This window comes from Vitis riparia, chromosome 3 (genome assembly GCF_004353265.1).
Source record: "Vitis riparia cultivar Riparia Gloire de Montpellier isolate 1030 chromosome 3, EGFV_Vit.rip_1.0, whole genome shotgun sequence".
NCBI classification, from domain to species: domain Eukaryota; kingdom Viridiplantae; phylum Streptophyta; class Magnoliopsida; order Vitales; family Vitaceae; genus Vitis; species Vitis riparia.
The window spans coordinates 498,414-521,416 of record NC_048433.1 but is presented as its reverse complement, the minus strand read 5'-3'; the positions used below and the strand labels follow the sequence as shown (position 1 = coordinate 521,416).

The window sequence follows — 23,003 nt, the reverse complement described above, 5'->3', positions numbered from 1 at the left end:
TAATTTAAAAATACTTAACGAAAGTAATAGATTTTAAAGAATTTTTTATTTCTCGAGTGATTAAATGCACACCGGTCAAGGGAATGAAAATGGGAAGGGGAGTGGAGCATCAACCATCGATGACGTGGCAAAATCATGGACGTTAAAGGAAACCCCGATCCAGAGGAAACTTCCTGCTGCTTTCCTCTCACCACGTATGTCTCAGATTTCGCGATATTTTGAACATACTCGTATTTTCTCGCCACGCAAGACGATAACCATCAGGAGAGAGAAGGACTGAAAGAAAAGGGTTCCATATTGCCAGGGCCACGCGGCTTCTCGCCGCTGATTATCTAAGAACCCAAAGAAAAAAAAATTAAAAAAAAAGGGCAAAATGGAAAGCACGAGAATTTGGGAAAAAAAAAAAAACAGATATTTATTTCGGCCCAAATGGTGGGCCAAGGCCCACTAAACCTCTCTCCGCAACTATATAAAGCACCTTCTGCTTTCATGCAATTCTCGCCCGCTTCTTCTTCGTTAACGTGGTCTTTGGAGTTGAACGCCAACCCTAGCTCTCGCCGTCTCTCTTTCCCTCGCCGCCGTTAGGGTTCCGTCCATTTCCCCCTATTTTCTCGACTATTTTCTCGCTCCTTTATTTCCCTTTTCTTTCATCCTCCTCTCCCTTTCGGTCGCCGAATTCTGAGATCTCTGAACGAGTTTTGGTTTTGTGTCCGTGTTCGTTTTCTTTCTGTGTTGTTTCGTGTATTCTTCATTTTCTTTGTGGTCAGAGCGGATCTGTATGGTGAGATTTATTCAGAAAGTTTAGATCTTTGCCGGGGTTTTGAGTTTTTAGGCCTTTCAGGTTGTGTTTTGGTTGGAAAATCGTCTTCTGACGGTCAGGCGTGGGGATAATTGAGTGTCATAAGGGTGAGTTAGGGTCCGGATCTGTTTTCTCCGATCTTTATTGCTTCTTTTGAGGGGGTAGCCGGGGCTCCGGCCTCGGCGGGTTCTAAAGCCCCCACCTTCACAATCGAAGATCTAAAACCCTATATTTTTTTCATCATTTTCATTTTGTTTTGATATCGGGGAAGAGATGCCGGCCCTGGCTTGTTGCGTAGATGCTGCTGTTGCGCCTCCCGGCTACGCCTTTGCCGGGGATAGCTCTCTTCCCGCGCCGGTGCCATTTGCCGGCGATCCTCTGGCGACAAACAACGCTGCAGCTCTCGCCACCGGCGAACATTCTCATTGGTCCCCATCCCTCTCGGCGGATTTGTATAGGATCAACGGTTGGGGGGCGCCGTACTTCTCCGTTAACACCTCCGGCAACATTTCTGTTCGTCCGTACGGTAAGAACACCCTTCCTCATCAAGAGATTGATCTGATGAAGATCGTTAAGAAAGTTTCGGATCCGAAATCTGCGGGAGGACTCGGTTTGCAGCTTCCTCTCATCGTTCGATTGCCTGATGTGCTCCAGAATCGTCTGGAGTCTCTGCAGTCTGCGTTCGACTTCGCAATCCAATCTCAAGGCTACGAATCTCACTACCAAGGTGTTTTCCCCGTGAAATGCAATCAGGACCGGTTCATCGTGGAAGATGTCGTGAAGTTCGGGTCGGCTTTCCGGTTCGGCCTCGAAGCTGGTTCCAAACCGGAGCTCCTTCTGGCCATGAGCTGTTTGTGCAAAGGAAACCCTGAAGCTCTTCTGGTCTGCAATGGCTTTAAAGATGCTGACTACATTGCGCTTGCTCTGGTTGCGAGGAAACTTGCTTTGAATACTGTGATCGTTCTTGAGCAAGAGGAAGAGCTTGATCTGGTGATTAATCTAAGCCAGAAGCTTTCCGTGCATCCGGTGATTGGTGTCCGAGCAAAGCTGAGGACTAAGCACGCGGGCCATTTTGGGTCCACGTCTGGCGAGAAAGGGAAGTTTGGGTTGACTACGACACAGATTTTGCGAGTAGTAAGAAAGCTTGAACAAGCAGGAATGCTTGATTCTCTGCAATTACTGCATTTCCACATCGGATCTCAGATTCCTTCTACAGACTTGCTCGCAGATGGGGTCAGTGAAGCTGCTCAGATTTACTGTGAATTGGTCCGTCTCGGTGCTCATATGCGAGTCATTGACATTGGAGGGGGTCTCGGTATTGATTATGATGGATCGAAGTCGAGTGAGTCTGATATTTCTGTTGGTTATGGGCTTGAAGAGTATGCTATGGCAGTAGTTCAAGCTGTCCAGCATGTATGTGATCGCAAGTCAGTGAAACACCCTGTGATTTGCAGTGAAAGTGGCCGGGCTTTAGTCTCTCACCATTCAATTTTGATATTTGAGGCTGTTTCGGCAAGTGTACATGATTCGCCTGCTACTTCACTCAGTTTACAGCGCTTTGTGGAGGGACTTTCTGAGGAAGCCCGTGTTGATTACCAGAATCTGGCTGCTGCTGCAGTTAGTGGCGAGTATGAGACTTGCTTGCGTTTTGCTGATCAATTGAAGCAAAGATGTGTTGATCAATTCAAGGAAGGGTCGTTAGGTATTGAACAGCTTGCTGACGTTGATGGGCTGTGTGACTTGGTTTCCAAGGAGGTTGGTGCCACTGATCCAGTGCGCACTTACCATGTGAATTTATCAGTCTTCACATGTATTCCTGATTTCTGGGGTATTGGGCAGCTGTTCCCTATAGTCCCCATTCACCGACTCGACCAGAGGCCTGGGGCGAGGGGGATTTTATCGGATTTGACCTGCGACAGTGATGGGAAGATTGATAAGTTCATTGGCGGTGAGTCAAGCTTGCCTCTGCATGAACTAGAAGGTTCAGATGTTGTTTTTGGTGGTAGTGGGAAGTACTACTTGGGGATGTTCTTGGGCGGGGCTTACGAGGAGGCGCTCGGTGGTTTGCACAATCTGTTTGGTGGCCCGAGTGTTGTTCGGGTGTTGCAAAGCGATGGACCTCACAGCTTCGCAGTGACGCGTGCCATGCCAGGGCCTTCCTGCGGAGATGTGCTCCGAGTGATGCAGCATGAGCCTGAGCTCATGTTCGAGACACTTAAGCACCGCGCTGAGGAGTGCGGTCACGAGGATGGTATGACCAATGGTTCTCTTGCTAGTGGACTTGCCCTTTCCTTCCACAAGATGCCCTATCTTGTGGCGGGTTCTTCTTGCTGCATGACTAACAGCGGTTACTATTATGGCAATGAAGACAACTACAGTCGTGCTGCTGATTCTGCTGCTGGGGATGATGACCATTGGTCTTACTGCTTTGCTTGAGCTAGTCTTGGCATCCCCATGTTTTGTTTGTCCTGGAGGTCGCCTTAATTTTTTTTCCTTTTTTTTTTTTTTTTTTTTAATTTGGTTAGAACAGTTTTCTGAATTCGGTGAAGAAGAGAGGGGAATGGGCCCGAATCAGACCCTTGTAGATTCGGAATCTTATTCCCCTTTTTCTGTAATCTTTTTATTTCCATCTAGTAAACTTTGGAAATTTTAGTTTAAAAAGCAGTTGCAGTGTTTTTGTTCCTTTTCACATTCTTTTAACCAGAATGCTGCATGTTCTGAAGCTATCAGTTTATGCTGCAACTGAATGGTTGATGGATGTTCTATTGGTGGCTTTTCTGAAGTTATTGCCTTCTCTTTGTTCACTTGTGATCTTGTGTAGGCCCTTTTCTGGTTGGTTTGGTTTCGCTGTATTAATTTGTAGAAGAAAAGAAATGGAAATGGGGTCAGCTCTGGGACAAAAGTCAGATAACAAGATTCTGAAATCTATTCTCTGTGGGGTCATGTTGATTTAGACTGTCTCGTGAGCGTAGTTTGGCTTGCCAATTTGACCTGACCTGTGCTTGAGTAATCAATTATTATGTGATTGTGATTTAAGTAGGATATATCTAGAGATGAACAGTAAATTGTTGTGATTATTGGGTTGAATAAACAAATCCTCAGGGTGGAAGTGGTAGGTTTCCCATCCATGTAGTCCAAGTGTCATCTTTGATTCATCATAAAAACATTGAAAGACATTGGGTCTTCCAAGAGGCAGACAATTCTTTAGCTAGCCACAATTTTAGGGGATGTGTGTACAGCCTCATGTCTCATGTGGCTAAGATTGAGAGAAATTTCAGGAAAGTATGGGATAGATGATGTGAACCAAGTGGAGTATAGGATAAAAGAACTAGAGTTGTGGTGGTTGCAACTTCATACAAGCAAATGTTGTGTAGCTAAGAAGATCAACAACTTGAAATGGCATTGAGGTGTAAAGGAGACTGACTGTGAACTAAATAGCTAGCTTTGAGCTGTCAAAATTTTATCAAGTTACAGCTTCTAAATGGGTTTCAACAAGCAGAATGTGATACGAAATATGAGTCATAAGGAGGATGAAATCATTTCTAACTTCAAAATTAAGAAATGGTCAGTCTCTTAGATAGGCTCAGAGGCTGAGGTTGCAAGTTGGTACTGGTGCACTGGGGCTTGTGGGGTGTGGGCGCAGTGGAATATGGGTTGCTTCAATTATATGGAGCATGAATAAAGCCAAAATCACAGTGTTTGGGGCCTAATCAAGTGTGTTTATTAACAGCATTGTATGCTGATTAGACCTGTAATTTTCCACTGAATCTTTCCCCCTTTAGGCATGATGGTGTCCCCATGCTGTGAGCACCTCCTAGAAGGTTCAATGGTTCAACATGTCATATAGGACTTCGTTTGAACACACATGGGAGCAGTCGATTTTTGTCGACCATAAGAGATGCTTGTTTTTTCTTTCTGATTGGTGATCAAATATATAATATACTGAAAACACAAAAGGGTCGTTTGGATAAAGTCCCCCAAGATTTAGAGGGTCCATGAGGGCAAGGTATCAATAACACAGTGACTTCACTTATTAGTTCACAAATTGGTTTTAGATAAAGGTTTGAAATCCTTAGAGAAGCAAAAAGTTTGATGAAAGGGAAGAAGGATACAATAACAAGATTAGTACAATTTTGTTGTTTTTGTTTGGATTGGCATCTTACATAAGATGCCTTATGTTATAAAACTGAGACCAGGAACCTCCTTTGATGTTTATGAGTACATGTGAAAACTGATGGACGTTCTTAATGAGAAAACCTAGGGGCAGCTTGAGCTGCGGTCTCAATCTGAGACGACCATAGGTGTGTTGGCTGTTGGGTTTCACCGCTAATCTTAGGACTTGTTCCAGTGTGACAGCTGATTTAGAAGTGATTCACTATGGTCTCATGGTGGGGTGTGGGAAGAAGGATGGAGGGAGCATTGTCATATGTGAAACCAATTCCCAGCTGGCTATCATCCAAGTTATTAGTTCTGCTGATCGAAGCCAGGAGGGACCATATCAGGGCTCTGATTGAAGACAGTAGGACTTTGATCAAGAAAAATTGGGGATGCAGGATGGTCCATACCTATTGTAAGGCTAATTTTTTTGCATACCAGTTGGCCTACATAGTCCCAGACACTGACTCAGACTTCACCATTATCACCCTTGGCCATGTTATCAACTTGCTTAATGGGGACCACAGCCCTATAGGTTTTTCAGCTTTTGTCTTTGTTCTTCCCTTCTTCCCAAAACTAAATAAATAAATTGTCTTAGAGACTTATCTGTTAATCATCATGGGTAACTCATAACAGAAGCCTGATTTGTATAAATTTTTGGAAAAGCGTGAAATCTCTCTGCTGGGAACACATGACACATAACATAATGTTTTGGACTTTTTGTTTCTGTGGGTAGGATTTCCTTTGTTTTTTTGGTATGTAGCATGTGAATTCTGCTGCCAGTCTAAAGTTTTTAATTTATTGCTACTTTCTTTGGGTTGCTGAAAGTTAGAAAATTTAAACAAATAGGTACCCTTTTCACCTTTCCTCTAGTGGGTTGTCATATCCAGAATGGTGAATGCACCTTCCTGAGAAATAGTAGTCGGGTAATTTTGCATTTCCCTTTGGTAGGCTGTCATATTTGGGAGGATCAATCCTATGTTGCCCCTTTTCTTAGCACAGAAGAGCATAATCTGTGCTGGATATAGAGGAAATATTACTGATGCTGAGGATAGAACTAAAGCTAATGATTTTATTTTTCTGCAGATGGACTTGTAGGCTAGCACAGATGAAGCAAATGATGGAGTTTGCCGACAATATCGGTATGCATGTATCTGCACTTAATTTTCTTTTCAGGTGGGTAGCTAAGTGTGCTGCTCAACATGAAATGCCCTGCAGATGGTTCATCCTTGTGTTTCAGTGGAGGACCAGCCTTTTCCTTACTACATGCCTCATGACTTCATTGTTCTAGTAGGACAAAATAGCACTTCTCACTTTCTGGATACCATGGAATATATTGTGGTTTGTATGAGCTCTTTTAATCAAAACTTTAATCTTTGATTGCTGTCTAATCTTCTTTTCATTTTTTTTCTTCCTTTGATGACCTTGAATTCTGGTACACGTGACTCTCATTGTGTAGCCGACAGGGGTTGTGATTATCTATAAGTTTCCCTCTTTTTCAACAGTAATATAACTTATTGTAACTACCACAAGTACGCACAGATGAAAATACTCTTGCACTTTTAGCTTTGTCTTTGCCATGGTTGGTCTTTTTGCCTGATGATTTCCCTTCTAACATAAGGATATTGTCCATTCTACCAGGGAATGTGAGATTAAATTATCAGACATCCCTAATAAGGTTAAACAAACTCTCATATTTGGGTTGGAGATCAATTTTGATATCAGTTACAACAATCTATCTCTCAATTATGTGGATATTGTCCCCTTCAACCCGAAAGGGCCTTTAAAGTTAGAGAAATCCATACACATAATATCTTAAACTTTTTTCCTTATCATATTGGGATATTACAATTTTTCTCAATATAAACATCTTTATTAAAAAAAACATGCTATGAAAGAGACAAAAGGGAAGTGCAAATGATGTGTTTTTTTGAAGGTTTTGTATTACCAATTTAAAGAAGAATGATACCACATTCCGAATTTGCTTTACGAATAGATTTTGGGTGTAATTTTCTTCAATTTTTGTAAATATTTTTTAGTTTAAGTCAGTTTACCTTTCAAATAAGCACTTTGTCTTCACAATTAATGCTATTCTTTTTCCTTTTTTCTAGAATAAATTTGAAATATACATTTAGTTTTCCAAAAAAAAAAAAAAAGCGAGAAAAAAGAAAATAGATAAAAAAAAATTTAAAATATATAAGTTTTGGTTAATTTTAATTATATTTGATTTTTTTATCAAATAGAAAATAATTTTTTAGTATTTTTTTATTATATATTATATTTAAAAAAATATTAAAAATATCTTCTTCTTTTTTTAAAAAAAAATGGGTGCGTAAAACAGGACACCGATATATTAGAAAGTTCAATTTTGTTTCAGCACCCAAAGGACAAAAAGAAAGAGGCCCATTTTAAATGGGGCAATTTATGGGCCCTAAGAGTCCAAGGGCCCAAAATGCCATAGATTAAGGTTGGGGCCCAAGAAAGCCCATGACATTGGAACCTGCAATTGTACTAATTGGGAGGTGGGTGAGGCCCAAAGAAGAAAAGCCCAGAGTAGCCGGACCGTTCACGTGGGATTATATATTATATTTTAAAAAATATTAAAAATATCTTTTTTAAAAAAAAAAAAAATGGGTGCGTAAAACAGGACACCGATATATTAGAAAGTTAAATTTAGTTCCAGCACCCAAAGGACAAAAAGAAAGAGGCCCATTTTAAATGGGGCAATTTAGGGGCCCTAAGAGTCCAGCCTGGCATCAGGAGGCCCAAAACCAAGCCTATAATTGGGGGCCCAAAATGCCATCGATTAAGGTTGGGGCCCAAGAAAGCCCATGATATTGGAACCTGAAATTGTACTAATTGGGAGGTGGGTGAGGCCCAAAGAAGAAAAGCCCAGAGTATCCGGACCGTTCACGTGGCAGTTAGAGAGATAGCGTGCGTAACACGCACCGCAGCGCATCTTAACCTTTCTCCCCCTTATAATGCTCTTAAACTCCGTTTCTGCTCTTCGATCATCGTCTATAGTCCCTCTCTGCAATTCATCTTCTTCCTCCAAGCTCGGTATTGCTATTCCCACTCTCCATTTCACATATTTCACTCTCTGTTAGCTTTCGATTTCAATTTCCCTTTCTAGATCTGAATTTCCACGATTCTTTAAGTATTAATCTTTTTAAATTTTTACGTTTTCTTAGACCTAATCCTTTTAATTGGTGCTATTTTTCTTTAATATTTTTTTGTTTGGCGAGAAAACTGAGGGAAATGGGGGAAAATATGATTTCGAATCTCTCTTTTTGAGGTATCTTGCTTTCCAAGAAAAACTGAAGTACTTGAATCAACTGAGCCAAATAGGTTTAGGAAGGCACAGTTGATTGAAGGTTCTTTTTTCTGGATCGCAAAGAAGCAAAATGCTGGAAATCAATTTTCCTTTTATTCCTTATCCGGCATTCTTTCTGCAACCAAACACGTTGTGGATGATAATTCTGAAAACGGTGTATTTGTAGACCTTTATTCATTGGAAATATAGCAAGAATTGGTGGATATTCTTAGTTCAATAATTATAATATCTGTTCTTTTAAATTTCCATATTGGGTATTTCGATAATGGAGAATTGTCGTTGTTTGTCTTATGATAGGGAACTCCGCGGCTGATTAATCGGTGGGAATAGAAAATGGTATGTTTTGGTTTTGTACTGAATAATTATTGGTAATAATGGGTGTGCAGGGATGGAGAATGCATATGTAATTGTTGACCACAGTTTGGCTAAATGTTTTTGTAAGTTCAACTTGGAGATGGGCAAGGTTTGCCCTCCATTATTGAATGGTGCACACCTAAATTGACCATTCATGACAAGTAAAAATTCTATTTAAATAATTACTATGACTTGCAACTCAAATGGGTATGATATTTTATTATGTCCTTGTAACCATATTATTCTGCAAAGTGCCATTTTTTGAAAGGTTGTGAAGCTACCAATAACATGCTAAATTTGTGGAGGGAAACTTTTTAAAATTGAGATAAGGTGGAGCTGAAATTCGTTGGCAGCATGGAGTTGAGAACCATTCAGTCATATAGTAAACTATTTTCCACCTGTTTTTGACTTTGAAAAGGCAAAATGAAATTGTTATGCTATGTTTGATAATAAAAAAATGTCTGGATATGGTATACTCTTACTATTGTTGTAAATTTCCCTTTGAAAATCAGCTGCTTTATGTTTGAGCTTGAAATACGACAATTGCTTACAAGTTTATATCCTCTTTTGTAGCCTAATTAGTTTTGACAAATGATGATTTCTCCTTGTTTCTTGTTATGCTTTTTATTTTTATTTTCATCACTTTAAGGCTACATTTTGTTCTTAAAAAGTTTGAGGTAAGAAAAGAAAATGGTAAAGAAAAAAAATATAAAACTTTCTCTTATTTGGTTGTTCATGAAAAATTTGAGGGAAGGAAAATTAAACCATTAAGAAATGCACTTTCCACAAACTTCACCTTGCTTTTTTTTAAAGGTAAATGGGGAGGAATAATTGTAGACAATTTTTTCCCCATCTTTTCCTTAGGTTATGTTTGGTTCCCAAAAAGTGGTAAGGAAAGGAAAAAAAATATTAAGAAAAATTATTTTCTCATGGTTGGTTGTAATATGGAATATATGTTTAAATTGAATATAATTAAAATTAATTAGAAACTCATAAATTTTTTAATTATTAAATCTTTATCTCGAAAACTTAAAATAAGTGAAAGGAGTTTGAAGTAGTATACAAAAATAATTTATTGACTTTAAATTTGTTTTTTATTTTTTTTCACTTTTTCTTTTATTCTACTTTTCTCTCTATTTTCTTTACCTTACATTTTCCCTCAAATTTTTTGAGAACCAAACATAGCCTTAATATTTTTTTTTCCTATACCTTTTTCTATATTATCCAAACTTTTTTTTTTTTTTAAAAAAGGAAAAGATTCATTTCCTTATCATTTTTTTTGCTTTCCTCAACGCTTTTCAAGAACCAAACATAGCCTAGTGTTCATTCTTTTTCTTTATATCTTTCCAATGTTAGAACTTTGCTTAGTTTTCATTAGAAGGCACATTAGAATCCATTGTATATTCTTAGCCAAAGCTAGAGATGGGTCAGAAATAATCAACTAGAATGAAAGGACAGGGGTAAGAGAGAACCATGAAGCAAGGATGCCATTACTAAAACTCATAGCTTTTTACACCTTTATTTTACCTCGGTTCTTGTAAATAACATTGTTATATGTTTTGACAGTATTGAATAATTGCTTATTATATATTAATAGTTTTTGTTATTATTATTATTCACTCTGTTGGTTGTGACATTGCAGTATTTTGGTGGATATGGATATCATGGAATGTCATTCGAGCAGAAATATCGATGTTACCCTGCATCTTTTATAGATAAGGTTCAATACTTACCTTGTGATGTGCTAATTTAGTTTTGTCCCTAGACTCACCTCTTGTATGCAACAACAAGAACTTAGTATGTGAGCTTGTTTTTGGTCCTTTAATTTCGTTTAGTTTTTCATTTTGGCTGTCTGATTTTATGGTTTTGTGATATTTTACATGCCCTCAACCAAGGACTTTCCAATATACAAAACTTTGTCTCCTCACTAAAGCTAATTGAAGCGTGGCACCTTTTAATCAATGTGCATGGGCTTTGCAACCCTATGTTTTACTTGAAAGAAATTCTTCTTTTTCTTGTCCTTTTTGTCAACATTTCCATAATTCTGACTCCATTTTTGTTGTTTCATATCCTGCAGCCACAGATAGAAAGTGGTGGTAAAAGTAAGTCTTCAAGTTCATGCTACTGGTTGTGATTTAATTTTCTTTTCTTTTTAATCTTTATTGATTTTGTTTTCTTTATGTTGTTTCAGTTATAATGCCTCCCTCAGCCCTTGACCGCCTAGGTTAGTTCTTTTAGTTGGAACCTATGTTATGGCATTTGTTATATGGTTGATGCACTTCAGATTCTTAATTAACCTATCTACGATGATAACAAATAACTTAATCCTGCAGCTTCTCTTCATATTGATTATCCCATGTTGTTCGAACTTAGTAATCCTGCTGCTCAGCGGGTCTCCCATTGTGGAGTTCTGGAATTCATAGCTGAAGAGGGCATGATCTATATGCCATATTGGGTAGGCATCCAAAAGTATTTGTCTGTATAAGCCTGGTATTGCAAACATATTTTGCTGTAGGTCAGTTTTACTACTGCAGATGTCTCCAGGGCACTCATTCCTGTTGTGATCCTTTTAATTGTTTCCTGTCAGATGATGGAAAACATGCTATTACAAGAGGGAGACACTGTGCAGGTGAAAAATGTGACTCTTCCGAAGGGAACATATGTAAAACTACAGCCCCATACAACAGACTTCTTGGATATTTCAAACCCAAAAGCCATGTGAGTTGTTGCTAATAATCTTTATTGCTAGGAGAAGGTAGGTAAGGTGTCTCTTGATGTTCATCAATATTTTATGCTGTTGCAAGAGAGGGGAATCCTGAAGTTGAAAATGGTAATCCATATTATGATATATCATGTCATGATGTGCAATTTCAATTGCATGATGGTGTACATGGTTTTTTGTTTCCTCGTTATTTGAATTGATGGTAGCCACATAAGGGAATGGATGTGTTGAACATAGAGGCTGCTGCTGTACTTGACGGCTTCTTCCCTACTCCTAGGTGGGTCAGGTAGCATAGACTGCCACCCCACCCCACAAAAGTGAAATTTGATTGGTGGGCAGTTATTTGATCCATCCAAGAACTCATATAACTTGTCTAGTATTCTTGCCTCTTGTCTTCTGTTTGAAACGTTGGCAAGATTCCTATTATTGAACAGTTCATTTCTCTCTATGCAAAAGCCAAAAAGGGATAATGTTGGAGATTCTCAGAGTCTCTCTTTTATCCTTTGTCCAGAGAGATTTTTAGGGATGAAAGGATTGTATTTTGGAGGGTTAATTGGTACAGTCACAAGGTTCCCAGTGAGTCACAGAAACTTTTCTTAATAGAGCAGTTGTTTTATTTTTATTTTTTATTTTTTCTAATTACAAGTTTATGGAGAACTGACCTATCCAACAGAAAAAAAAAAAAAAAAAAAAAAAATGCTGTGGAGAACTTCAGTATAACTACTACTGCCTTCTACAAAGTTTGTAAGTTGGAAGAAAATTTCTGATCATATGCTTATTTAATTTGAAGCTTGAAGGTGTTAGAGAACCTTTTCACTTATCATTCTATGATTTTTATGTACATTTATCTTTTTGATAAAATATCTGATGCTCATCTATGTCATTTAATGGATATGTGTAGCAGGTACACTAATTTATCTTTTTTCACTTCTTTTATAATGCAGCTTGGAGACAACACTAAGGAACTTTTCCTGCTTAACCACTGGAGATAGTATCATGGTGGCATATAATAATAAGAAATATTACATAGATATTGTAGAGACAAAGCCTTCTAATGCTATAAGTATCATTGAGACAGACTGTGAGGTGGATTTTGCACCTCCTCTTGATTACAAAGAACCAGAAAAGCCTGTTGCACCTGTTCCCCTGGGCAAGGCAGCAGCTGAAGGTGAACATCTCATCAGCTTATTTAGCTATGTTTCATTTATTTCACATTGTCTTTCTTTCATTCCATCATGGTTCTAGGCTTCCATTCCAACAAGCCCACTAGCCCCTTACCCTCTTCCTCCCTTCTTTGTTGAGCTGCTATACCCCTCTAGAGTAAGTTGAGTAACGAGCAAATCGTCAAAGACATAATCTCATCTACTTGGGTTTGACTATTAAAGAAGCAACACTATCCTTAATGTTCTTTTGTACCTAAGGTTAAGTTGTGAACCTCTGATAGTAAGGATATGTACATGATGTGTTCTAGGAGCTCATCCCATACCTATTTTTTATAACACTTGGTGGATAATTTTTTTGGACAAGCGAATGAATGATATATATATATATTTTTCGATAGGCAAACAAGAAAAGCATTAAAAAATGCTAAAAAGACCACACCAAAGTATGAAGTAAATGAATGATTTTTACCCTTCCTTTGTTGTCATGCGCCATTCATGTGATAACTTGAGAGTAATAAGTGATTAAAAAAATACTGTATAAGTTACGTGAGAATTATAGTGGCCATTGAATTGTTGATGCATGCTCTACAATCCAGACATAGTACATAATGCTGAAATGAAAGTGAACCTGGCAAGGAATTGTCTAATACATAAAAAGCAGTTAAGAAGAAAAGCTACTATGAGGAACCCGTCAGGGTAGCTCGGTTGGTCAGGGTGAACACTGGGAAGCGTGATCCCAGTTAGTGGCACATAGTCCTGGATTCGAATCCTGCCATTGATGATACCTTGAATTTACTTGGTGCTGGTTGTTGCGGGACAGTCGACACCCCGAGGTTTGGGTCCCTATGGAGAGTCCTAAGGACTTGGTCATGGAAGGTTCCTCGGTTATAAAAAAAAAAAACAAGAAAAGAAAAGCTACTATGAGAAATTTTAGCTAGATCGATAGTATTATTATTAGGGTGTGAGTGGGAGATGTGATGATAGTGTTTGTTCTAGAAAGGGGTTCACATTATGTCACTAAATACCACACTATTTTAAACTTTTCATAGGATCCAATGGGAGTTGCGTAAAACTGTAGTAGCAAAGCTATACTTCTATTTAATTTATAACTGTTTTTCAATTCATATGCTGCTAGAGAGATCTCAAGGAGATGAAAATCTAGCTACTTAACTGATTCTTTTGGGGTTTTTTTTTCCTGTAAACTGTAGATGATGATTTGGAAATTATAGCACACTTTGTGGGTGAATTTGATTAGGTTGAAACACAGGATATCTGATCATGATAACATCGTACATGTGTAGTTAAATATGATGAAAAATATTTTAATATTGGAAATTAGCATATAAATTGGAAAAGTATCTGTCTGTTCAACTATTGTGTATTTTGACTTGTCAATTGGAAATATGAATCTGCCTGTTTGTGTGAGATTTTTTAGGTGTCTTCCCCCACTGGTGGCAAGAAGTTGATAAATGGGAATGTTTTGCATAAGTAGTGATAAGTTTCTCTTGTTGAATGGAAAATACTCCCTCGATAATTTTTTTGAAGCAAACTCTCATGTGGAATTCTTGGAAATTTCAATGTATAAACTTTAATGTCATTAAATTAGCAGATTTGGGTACCCTTCTTCTAAGACAAATTGTCTATCTCTGTTCTCAGTTCAAGAAGCTCCAGTAGAGCCTGAACCAAAGTTCAACCCCTTCTGTGGAGTAGGTAGAAGGTTGGATGGAAAACCTCAGAAGTATGAGCCTCCACCAGTTTCATCCTCGGGGTCCAAAGACAAGCGACCTGTTAACCGTGGTAGTGGGCAGCCTTCTGCAGGGTCTAGTTCACAAAGCTCTTCTCGTCAGTCTCAGGGGAAGCTCGTTTTTGGTTCAAATGTAAATCGATCTCCTAAGGAAACACAAAAGGTACTGTTGTTTCATCAGCCATTCAGAACTAAAATGGTTTTTTTTTTTTTCAAAAAAAGCTGCTATTGATACAATTCTGCTCATTTTGGATGGTTCTTTACTCCTGCAGGAAGCTGCAAAAGCCACTAAACAGGAGGAGCCGAAGAAAGAAGAGCCGAAGTTCCAGCCTTTTTCAGGGAAAAAGTACTCTTTGAAGGGATGAATGAATTCTTTGAGATGGGTGTCTCTGGTCTTAATCTTGTTCTGCTTCATTTGTCCTTTTGTGGATCAGGAAATACAAAAGAATTATATTTGACTTAGATCTGTATCATCAAAAGACAATAGGAAGTCTTCCTTTCAAAGTGAAGAAAAATACATTTAACTTATCTCATGGGATTGTGAAGCTTCATATTCAGAATAGGGTTCCAGTTGTGCCCATACAATTGCTTCATGGGAGTCCTTATGTGGGTTTGGTCTGTTATCACCCCACAGACCACCCACCTCCATTTTTTTCCCTCAATGTAGAAAGGTCCTATTCTGTTGATCATGATCCCTCGAAGTCACTATACCATGAAATCTCATATATAGGAAGTATTGTTTGAGGAGTAAGTTTCTCCATGTTACACATGCAAGCAACACTCGATTTCTTTTGATCAATGCTTAATAGTCCTGTTGTTGCCTGCCTACACTGCCAAATAATAGAACTTAAGCACCAAAACTTGGGGCCTGCATGGTAGCATTTTCGAAAACTGTTCTCAATCATTTCAAAAACAAAATTCTCCTTGGGAGCAATTCTAGAGTAAGTTTGTTAAAATATGTTTTCAGAAATAGAAAACTGCTTTATGTTCTCAATGCAGCTTTCCGGACAGGCAATATCTTCAAATCAAAGTCGCCAATTTTATGCCTCAAAACTCAGCATCTCCTTGCTATGTATTAGGCACTCACAGGTAATATAATCTGAGAGTGAAAGAAAAGTAGTCTCTTTAAATTTTCATAAAATACATTGCAAATGGCTTATTGGTGCATTACCACAAATAATTGCAACTAATTTTGAAAGAACAGAGGAAGAAGAGAGGCTAACAATTTGTAACTTATTTTCAAGGGACAAAATGGTTTCGGCGCAGCAGAAGTAAGCGTGACTCAAATCTGGATCACTTGAATCTCACTCCATGCCTCCAACTTTTGAGAAGCTTTTTCTGAAAAATAAAGAATGTGCATATCCCATTACATCTTAACTCCCAAGAAGGGTGGCTCTTAGTGCATCTTTCACATATGGGTATTTGAATGTGAAACCCAGCTCCTGGGCTCTAGCAGGGAGCACTTTTTGCCCATCCAAGACCTGTAATCAGCTCAAGTCATTTGTTTTACCATAATGTGATTCAAATCAGAACCAAAAAGGGAGGATATGGGAGAAATTCTTACCACAGAAGCACCTTCTCCAAGGACTGCTTTGAGTGCAAAATCGGGTACTGGCAGCCATGAGGGTCGGCCCATGGCATTTCCCAAATGGTCACACATCTCAGCCAGACGGACAGGGTTTGGTGCAGTTCCATTTATAACTCCTAACATTCGGATTACTGAAACTCAGTTCCATAGTTGAAGGAAGAAAAGTAAAACCCTAAACCAAGTATCCCTTTTTTTTTTACTTATACATGTGACAACATGAATTTCATACCTAGGCCTACTCCAGACCTGATCCAGCCATTTACCAAAAAAGTTGTGTATATACAGTAGGAAAATCCAATTACATTAAGAGGGGGTCAATTGAAAAGGAAATATCAGGAACACCAAAAAAAGGAAGGAGTCAGATGGTTTAATAGGTTCTATGGGTTTAAGGGAAAATCTTGTAATTTCTTAAAAACCATATGATAGAAATTCAGTGCAATTACAGCATGAAGTGAAAGGGAAGGGAAATAAGGATGAGTTTTGAATGCAACTTCAAAGAAGAACTTGGTCTTAGTTGAACTCTTACCGTAACTACATACATTAAGGTGCAAGCTTCTTGATTACATTTCTCTTAGTATAACAAACAATTTATGTGCTTAAAGTAATTTTGTAATATTGGCTTCTTCTTGCATGAAGTTGAACGGGAATACTTATTTGAAGAAAGAAAGCTATTTCCTAGAAAATTACATAAACTTTTGACCTATTTTAAATCCTTCTATATGACAACATGAAATAGGCTACCAAAAGCCATTCTTCCTTCAAGATGTTCCCAAACCCATTTAAATTTAATAGACAAGAGCCTAACTTCGTGAATCTCCCACTTTAGGAATTTCAAAGTGACTCTAAAGACCACCTAGATTTCCAGAAAAACATTAGAATATGGTATCAAATGTCCATAGTGGTTAGGATGGGACATTTTATTATTGATTTACTTGTTTGTACGTGCTTGCAGACTTGATATCAGAAATAAAAGTGAATGTGAGTCAGATAAAGCATCAAACAGTAATATAGTTCAGCTCCATCCTACATCGAATATTTGGTTGCCCTTAATTTTCTGATTTAAGAATAACAAGAGAATTTATTCAACTTATAAACAAAATTCTAACCTGTATAAGATGGATTAGACAATGCTTCATATATTAGCTCCACTATATCATCCAGATGAATCCAGGAAAACCTACATAATTAAAAGCACATAAATGTTTTGGAATAGGAGGCCAAAATTAATATATTAGAACCATGATTCAATCAATCCTCAGAAATATTTCAATTTATCTAACTGATTCCTAATTTCTGAAGTGAGAAAAATAAATAAATAAACATGACATTTAGAGAGTGTTTTATTAGCATTTTGGAAATAAATTTCTTGGTTTTGCAAGTGACAAAAAATTCAATTTATGCGTACAAACACTAACCAAATGACACATAAGCAGTAGAAAGTGTTAAATGGTAACTGATAAGATTGAATGGGAGACAAAAATTGAGTACAGTACCATTGTTTACCAGAGCCCAAAGGTCCACCGGCAAACAAATTGAAGAGAGGGATCATTTTAGCTGCAGAGATTCAAAACAGTAAGTATGCCAGCCAGATTGAAGCTTTTAGATGTGAATATTTGGTTAAGGCGAACCAAATTCAACTAACCAACTGTAGCAGCAAATTCAGTAAGATTATCAATTGAAACAAAAGTAAACATGAAAGACAATTATTATTTTGGGAAGTCATTTTCCAAATTCATCTAGAGCCCATGGACAAGCCTGACCAAATGAATACCTTGAATCAAATTATTTAAATGGAGAAGATTGGTCAGATGAACAAAAAAACTGAGAAGTGGAATACACAACCATTCTTTGCAGAAAAGGGTTCAAATGACAAAAATGATACCTAAAGCACCACCATCCTTTCCAAGAACAACACCAATTCGAATAAGCACCAAGCGAACATCCTTATTTACTTTGAATGCTTTGCCTTCCCATTCTCTACAAACCTGATTATGTAAGTCAAAGGTTAGAACAGTAAAACACTTATGGCTTTCCATGTGGAAACTTAAGATATGATTATATTTCATGGCCAGAAGTTTACTGATAAGATAAGTTCTTATTAGTCTCCCTTTACATGTTAATGAAACATTACCAGTTTTGAGGATCATCGGAATGAACTGGATAAATGAATATGAAAGGAAAACATCAAGTTGCCTTTATCACATCTTACAGTAGGTTCTTCAGGATTTTTATCTTTTTCTTCAATATGCCAGGGAAAATTTTGTGAGGGGCATTGATATCCGTTGACTTCCTTGCACAAGTCATAAGCCACAACCCGAATAGGGCAATTTCTCACTCTAATTTGGCCCACACTTACACCGCATGGATAAGAGCTTTGCGAGTGGAAAATAAGTGCTCAAAATGGCAGTCAAAAGACTTGATATTACTTGTATGAATGGTTTGACCAGATAATATTGACATTGGAAGGAAGCCAAAAACAATTGCAATTGCCACAAAAAGGTTAAGGTGATAAACATATTCAAAATTCATCACCATCAAAAGAAGAAATTAGTAATTTCTTTCGACTTGAAAAGCAGGGAATTGCGGCAATACTGTTTTCCACAATAAATGCAAATGGATTCCACAACTGCTGTATAAGATGAAATATTATAAAATTTTAGCTCAATAAATTGCTTTAACATGGCACATCAAGTATCTCAATTAACCACACTTGCAACTTCCCCAAAACATTGACTAAATGAGAGAATATGATAAGTAACAGATCATACAAGTAATATACTGAAAAAATGCAAGACAAAAAAGAAAGAAGGAAAGGAAGAAAGAAAATGCATAAGATGTTACTGAGGCTAACTTCTATCTAACAAGAGAAATTTTAATCATATGGAAAAGAAATTTAAATAATCATTTTGTTTACCTCAGCCAAGTAATCATTTCCTGATGGACTTTGCTCTTTAAATACTAGTGTTTCACTTGCGCCTGAGCATTTGAAAAAAGAAAAATGAAATTTCAGCGTATGATCATATAGAAGCCAAAGGTTCATATATTAAATATATTTGAAGCTTCATCAATCTCCAGAAGAGAAAGGAAAGACAAGCAAGCCAAGGGAGGCTGGGAGTTGATAGTTTGGATGTTCCTTTGTCAAAAAACCATGTTTTCAAGTGAGGAAATCACATGTTCTTTTATGCTATGTTTGGTTCTTAGAAAGTTCATGGAAAGAAAATAAAAAGGAAAAATAGAAAGAAAGAAGTAAGTTTGATTATCCATAGAAAAGTTGAGGGGAAAAAGTAAATTACTAAGGAATGCACTTTCCCCATCTCTTTTTGAGGAAAATATGGAGGAAAATCTATTAGCATTTCCCCCTCCCTTCTTTTCCTTAATATTATCCTTTCTTACCTTTTTTCATGTTATTCAAATATAAAAAAATCATTTTCTTTAGCATTTTCCCCCTGTCCTTGGTACTTTTCAAAAGCCAAATGTAGCCCTACAAGTAGCTATACTTATCCCTGATGGAAGCTTTATTACTTTGTATACACTATTACTGCACCTTGTGTAATATAATTATTACAAAATTTTCATTTTGGCACTATTACAAATTACAATGGAAACACACTCTTAGAACCTATATCATAAGTATGTCAAATTGCACCCAGAGGCGATCTTTATTAAGACCTAAAAATGCATTTAAACTAAGAAACATGTTAAATAAGCAAAAGAATTGATGTATACATGTTATTTAATGATTTGATAAAAGAAAGTATGAGTAGAAATTGTGATGGACACGAACCATAGTAACCAATCGCTGATGCACTAACCAAAATTGTGGGCCGAACTTCATCTTGTGAGTTATTTATTATATCCACAACCTTCATAATCAGTTGAAATAGTCAAATGAACAACCAGAAGAGAGAAGTAGATTCTTGTCACTTTTTGCATCAATAATAGAAGAATTTAGTTTGATTTATCAAAAAAAAAAAAATAATAGAAGAACTTAGTTTGGGTTGATCGCAGTAGGTAGATATTGGTAAAGGAGAAACAGTGGTGACCTTTGAGGTAATCCTGACCCTGCTTTCCTTGATCTCTTTTTTTATCTGCAATACAATACATTTGTTCAATTTTGAGTATTAAATGATGCAATATGTCATCAGAAGATTCTGATATGTTCAACTCCAGCGAAGCACTGAGAGCTAATCGAAGTCATATGCAACAAAAATGTTAATCATTAGCATTGTTGCAAACTGGTAGCAGCATAAGAAATATGTATTTTACATAACATACTATGAAGCATGAAACATATATTATGAACAAAAATTCCCTATAATTACTTGAATTAAAAATTCATTGAAAACATGAAAAATAAGTTTAACTCTCCCCAGGGGAGCTTGTTCATCCAAATAAATAGAGTGATTTGATGGCTGTATCAGGGGATATGCAGCTCATAAGTGACACATGTTGGAACCGATTAATCGATTATTGACACACCATTTTTACAGCTGGCCAATGCACTACTCAACACTGATTCTCACCTGGCACTAATTTATCACCATAATAGATTACTGATCTATTACTGATGTGCTAAAAGGCATGAATGTATCACCATAATAGAGTATAAGCACTAATTCAAAACCACCCTGTCAATGAAAACTATGACTTGGAATGGGTATTGAAACCGCAATACTTGGGCATATATAGGTATTGGCTTGCACCCTTGGAATCAAAGAGGGTGTCCTGAGTCTCAAGGCCTAGAAACTAAGCCATACAGGTACTGGGTAACAAATTACCAAACAGAGGATCCAGAAAAAGAAACTGTAAAATACTGTGAAACAAGTGACATTCTGACTAATTCTTGTGTATAACTCGAAAGATAAAAATGTAAAAAAAGATTAAACTATTAGTTCGATACACTTCTGATACTAACCTCAGGAGACCACCTTGTACTTATGGGCATTCCTGCCAAATTTACAACAGCATTTGAACCTTGAATGCAGTCCTTCCACTCTGGCTCCTCTGCAATTACAATTCCTCGAAAGTCCTTGGCTACAGATTCCAGGATGTAGAAAAAAGAATAAGAGTTAAGTGGAACAATACTTGGTAAAAGACTATAGAATGAGTATTGTTTCAGTGTTATAAGGAAAATTTAAGAGCTCCAAATTGTGAATAAAAAAGTTTTAAAATAATTAAAATTAAAGAAAAAGAAGAGGAAGAAGAAGAGAAAGTTGATTCTAAGTATACATGAATATAAAAGACCAAAAGAAAAAATAAAATAGAAGAGAATAAAAGAGTTATGAAAATCCATAAACCATAAAAAATGGTTACAAGCTGTGACAATTATGAAGAACCAAAAATAAATTACAATTTTATTTTTCAACTTTATGTGGGAGATTGTATATGTAAAAAGTTAAAAAAAAAAAGTATTTATTACCTTCTTACCAGGAAAAATAAACTGAGCTTTCGATCGAGACCGTGTCAAGACATGAACACGATGATTATCTGCATTCCAATGGGAATAAAGGGAAGGGATTTAACCCATCTGATATAAAGGTACATCATTCAGAACTTCAAAACATAATATATGCAACATGGAGGGTCTGAAACAATGTGTGATATGGTAAATATTACAGCAGAGTATGTATGGTTTAGTGGATACAATCTGAGAACCAACTGACTCAAACCCGACTCAAATTATTATGGTCCAATTCTACATACACCTTTGATGATAATTCTTAGTTAACAAAGTTACAGCCCATTGGAGTAACTACAACCTGCAAGCAACCTTTGCACCAATCTTCTCCCTATAAAACCTGTTGCTCCTGTTACGGACACAATCATCTGATTTTCCTGCAACAAACCGTAAAAGGTCAATGAAGTCCCTAAGGAACCAACACCATCCTACCCAAGCATGCCAAAAAAGAAGCTGTGAAAAATTTGAACATTTTTTCCATGTCAAAAACTACCCTTCATGCTACACCAAATGTGCAGCCCTAGATTGCAACAGTGAAGCAAGACTCACCCAATAGCTGGGTTACACCAATGATTGGCCACAACCCAAAGTTATGCCAAATGAGTATCATTCATTTAAATTGTGAAGAAAACAAATTTGTTAGATGGAGCAAGTCTAACAAGCAGAGGGAGCCAATAAACAAAATGCTAGTAGCCTCACCCATCTTGTTCAACTTTGGGCAAACACCTGTCAAAGAGGTTTCTCACCGAGTAATTTGGAGTAATTTGAGAATAATGTCATTAGGCATTGAAGTAAACATATGAAGAGTTTTCAATCACAAATTGAAAATTAACCAAGAGAGACATATAAAGGACACTACCACTTTTGAGATTGGCAGCACAAAAACGGTCTCAGTAATCTATATCATGCAAAAAGGCTGTTACTTCGAACCAACCCAACAGTTAATTCATCCAAGTTAAGACAGAAACTACAATGTCTGAAAAGTCAATCATTAACGTTCTGTTTGTTCGGTGAGAAAATGTTGGGAAGTAGACAACAAAACAAAAATTTCTAGCCCATGAAACCAAAAAAAGGAAAAAAAGAAAAAGAAAAAATCTACTTTACAGAGGTAAATTCAATTCGACTTAGCCAAATTGTGATTCCCGTTCACAAATAAAAATAAACCTAAGAATACCCAAATTAAATCCCAATTTCCCTCCATTTTCTCGGCAACCAAACAGAAAGTAAAAGAGACCCCCAAAAAGGCCATAGTCTGAAAAGCATTACCTTCTGAGATTGCCCAGAAGCACTGGCATTGACGGCGCAACAAACTCTAAGCCCCTTACTCTCACACATCTAAATAAACAACAAATTAAAATGTTATTTAAAAAATAAATAAATCAGTAGTTAAAGAAACAAGAAACGCAGGAAAAATGAGAGAATATACTAACTGAGAAGCGTTGAGGGAAGTGAAGAGAAGGAGAGATGGAGTAAGCCCATGAGAATGCAGCAGTGGTTCTGCAGAGCTCCATTTATGAGCAATTGGGTTGACCCCTTTAGTGAAAACAAAGACGATGAACCAGAATTGAAGTCACAGATTTTCCTTTGATATAAGATGAAAAAAGATTGTTGATGTTATTTCATGAGGTGTTTGATTTGAAGCCACACCTCATCTGATTTTATTTATTTATTTTCTCGTGTATGTTT

General features: G+C 37.1%; 3 protein-coding genes across 3 annotated transcripts; 2 read left to right on the top strand and 1 right to left on the bottom strand.

Annotated features, from left to right (window-relative positions):
- Positions 1 to 494: 494 nt before the first annotated feature.
- On the top strand, positions 495 to 3,581 carry LOC117911138 (arginine decarboxylase). Its single transcript, XM_034825343.1, has one exon. The coding sequence runs from the start codon at positions 1,073 to 1,075 to the stop codon at positions 3,233 to 3,235; it is 2,163 nt and encodes a 720-aa protein (XP_034681234.1). The 5' UTR covers positions 495 to 1,072; the 3' UTR covers positions 3,236 to 3,581.
- A 4,414-nt stretch (positions 3,582 to 7,995) lies between these two features.
- LOC117911283 (ubiquitin fusion degradation protein 1 homolog) lies at positions 7,996 to 15,022 on the top strand. The gene is made up of 10 exons (XM_034825584.1): positions 7,996 to 8,014; positions 8,586 to 8,624; positions 10,285 to 10,362; positions 10,720 to 10,744; positions 10,834 to 10,866; positions 10,976 to 11,097; positions 11,230 to 11,360; positions 12,309 to 12,532; positions 14,184 to 14,434; positions 14,544 to 15,022. Exons 2-10 carry the CDS (start codon positions 8,622 to 8,624, stop codon positions 14,634 to 14,636), a joined length of 960 nt encoding a protein of 319 aa, XP_034681475.1. The 5' UTR covers positions 7,996 to 8,014; positions 8,586 to 8,621; the 3' UTR covers positions 14,637 to 15,022.
- A 349-nt stretch (positions 15,023 to 15,371) lies between these two features.
- On the bottom strand, positions 15,372 to 22,930 carry LOC117911282 (epimerase family protein SDR39U1 homolog, chloroplastic). The gene is made up of 13 exons (XM_034825583.1): positions 22,748 to 22,930; positions 22,584 to 22,652; positions 21,619 to 21,694; positions 21,287 to 21,346; positions 20,775 to 20,893; positions 19,903 to 19,947; positions 19,644 to 19,722; positions 18,774 to 18,835; positions 17,742 to 17,844; positions 17,353 to 17,413; positions 16,966 to 17,036; positions 15,836 to 15,975; positions 15,372 to 15,752 (listed from the first exon to the last, which is right to left on the bottom strand). Exons 1-13 carry the CDS (start codon positions 22,826 to 22,828, stop codon positions 15,645 to 15,647), a joined length of 1,074 nt encoding a protein of 357 aa, XP_034681474.1. The 5' UTR covers positions 22,829 to 22,930; the 3' UTR covers positions 15,372 to 15,644.
- Positions 22,931 to 23,003: the final 73 nt, after the last annotated feature.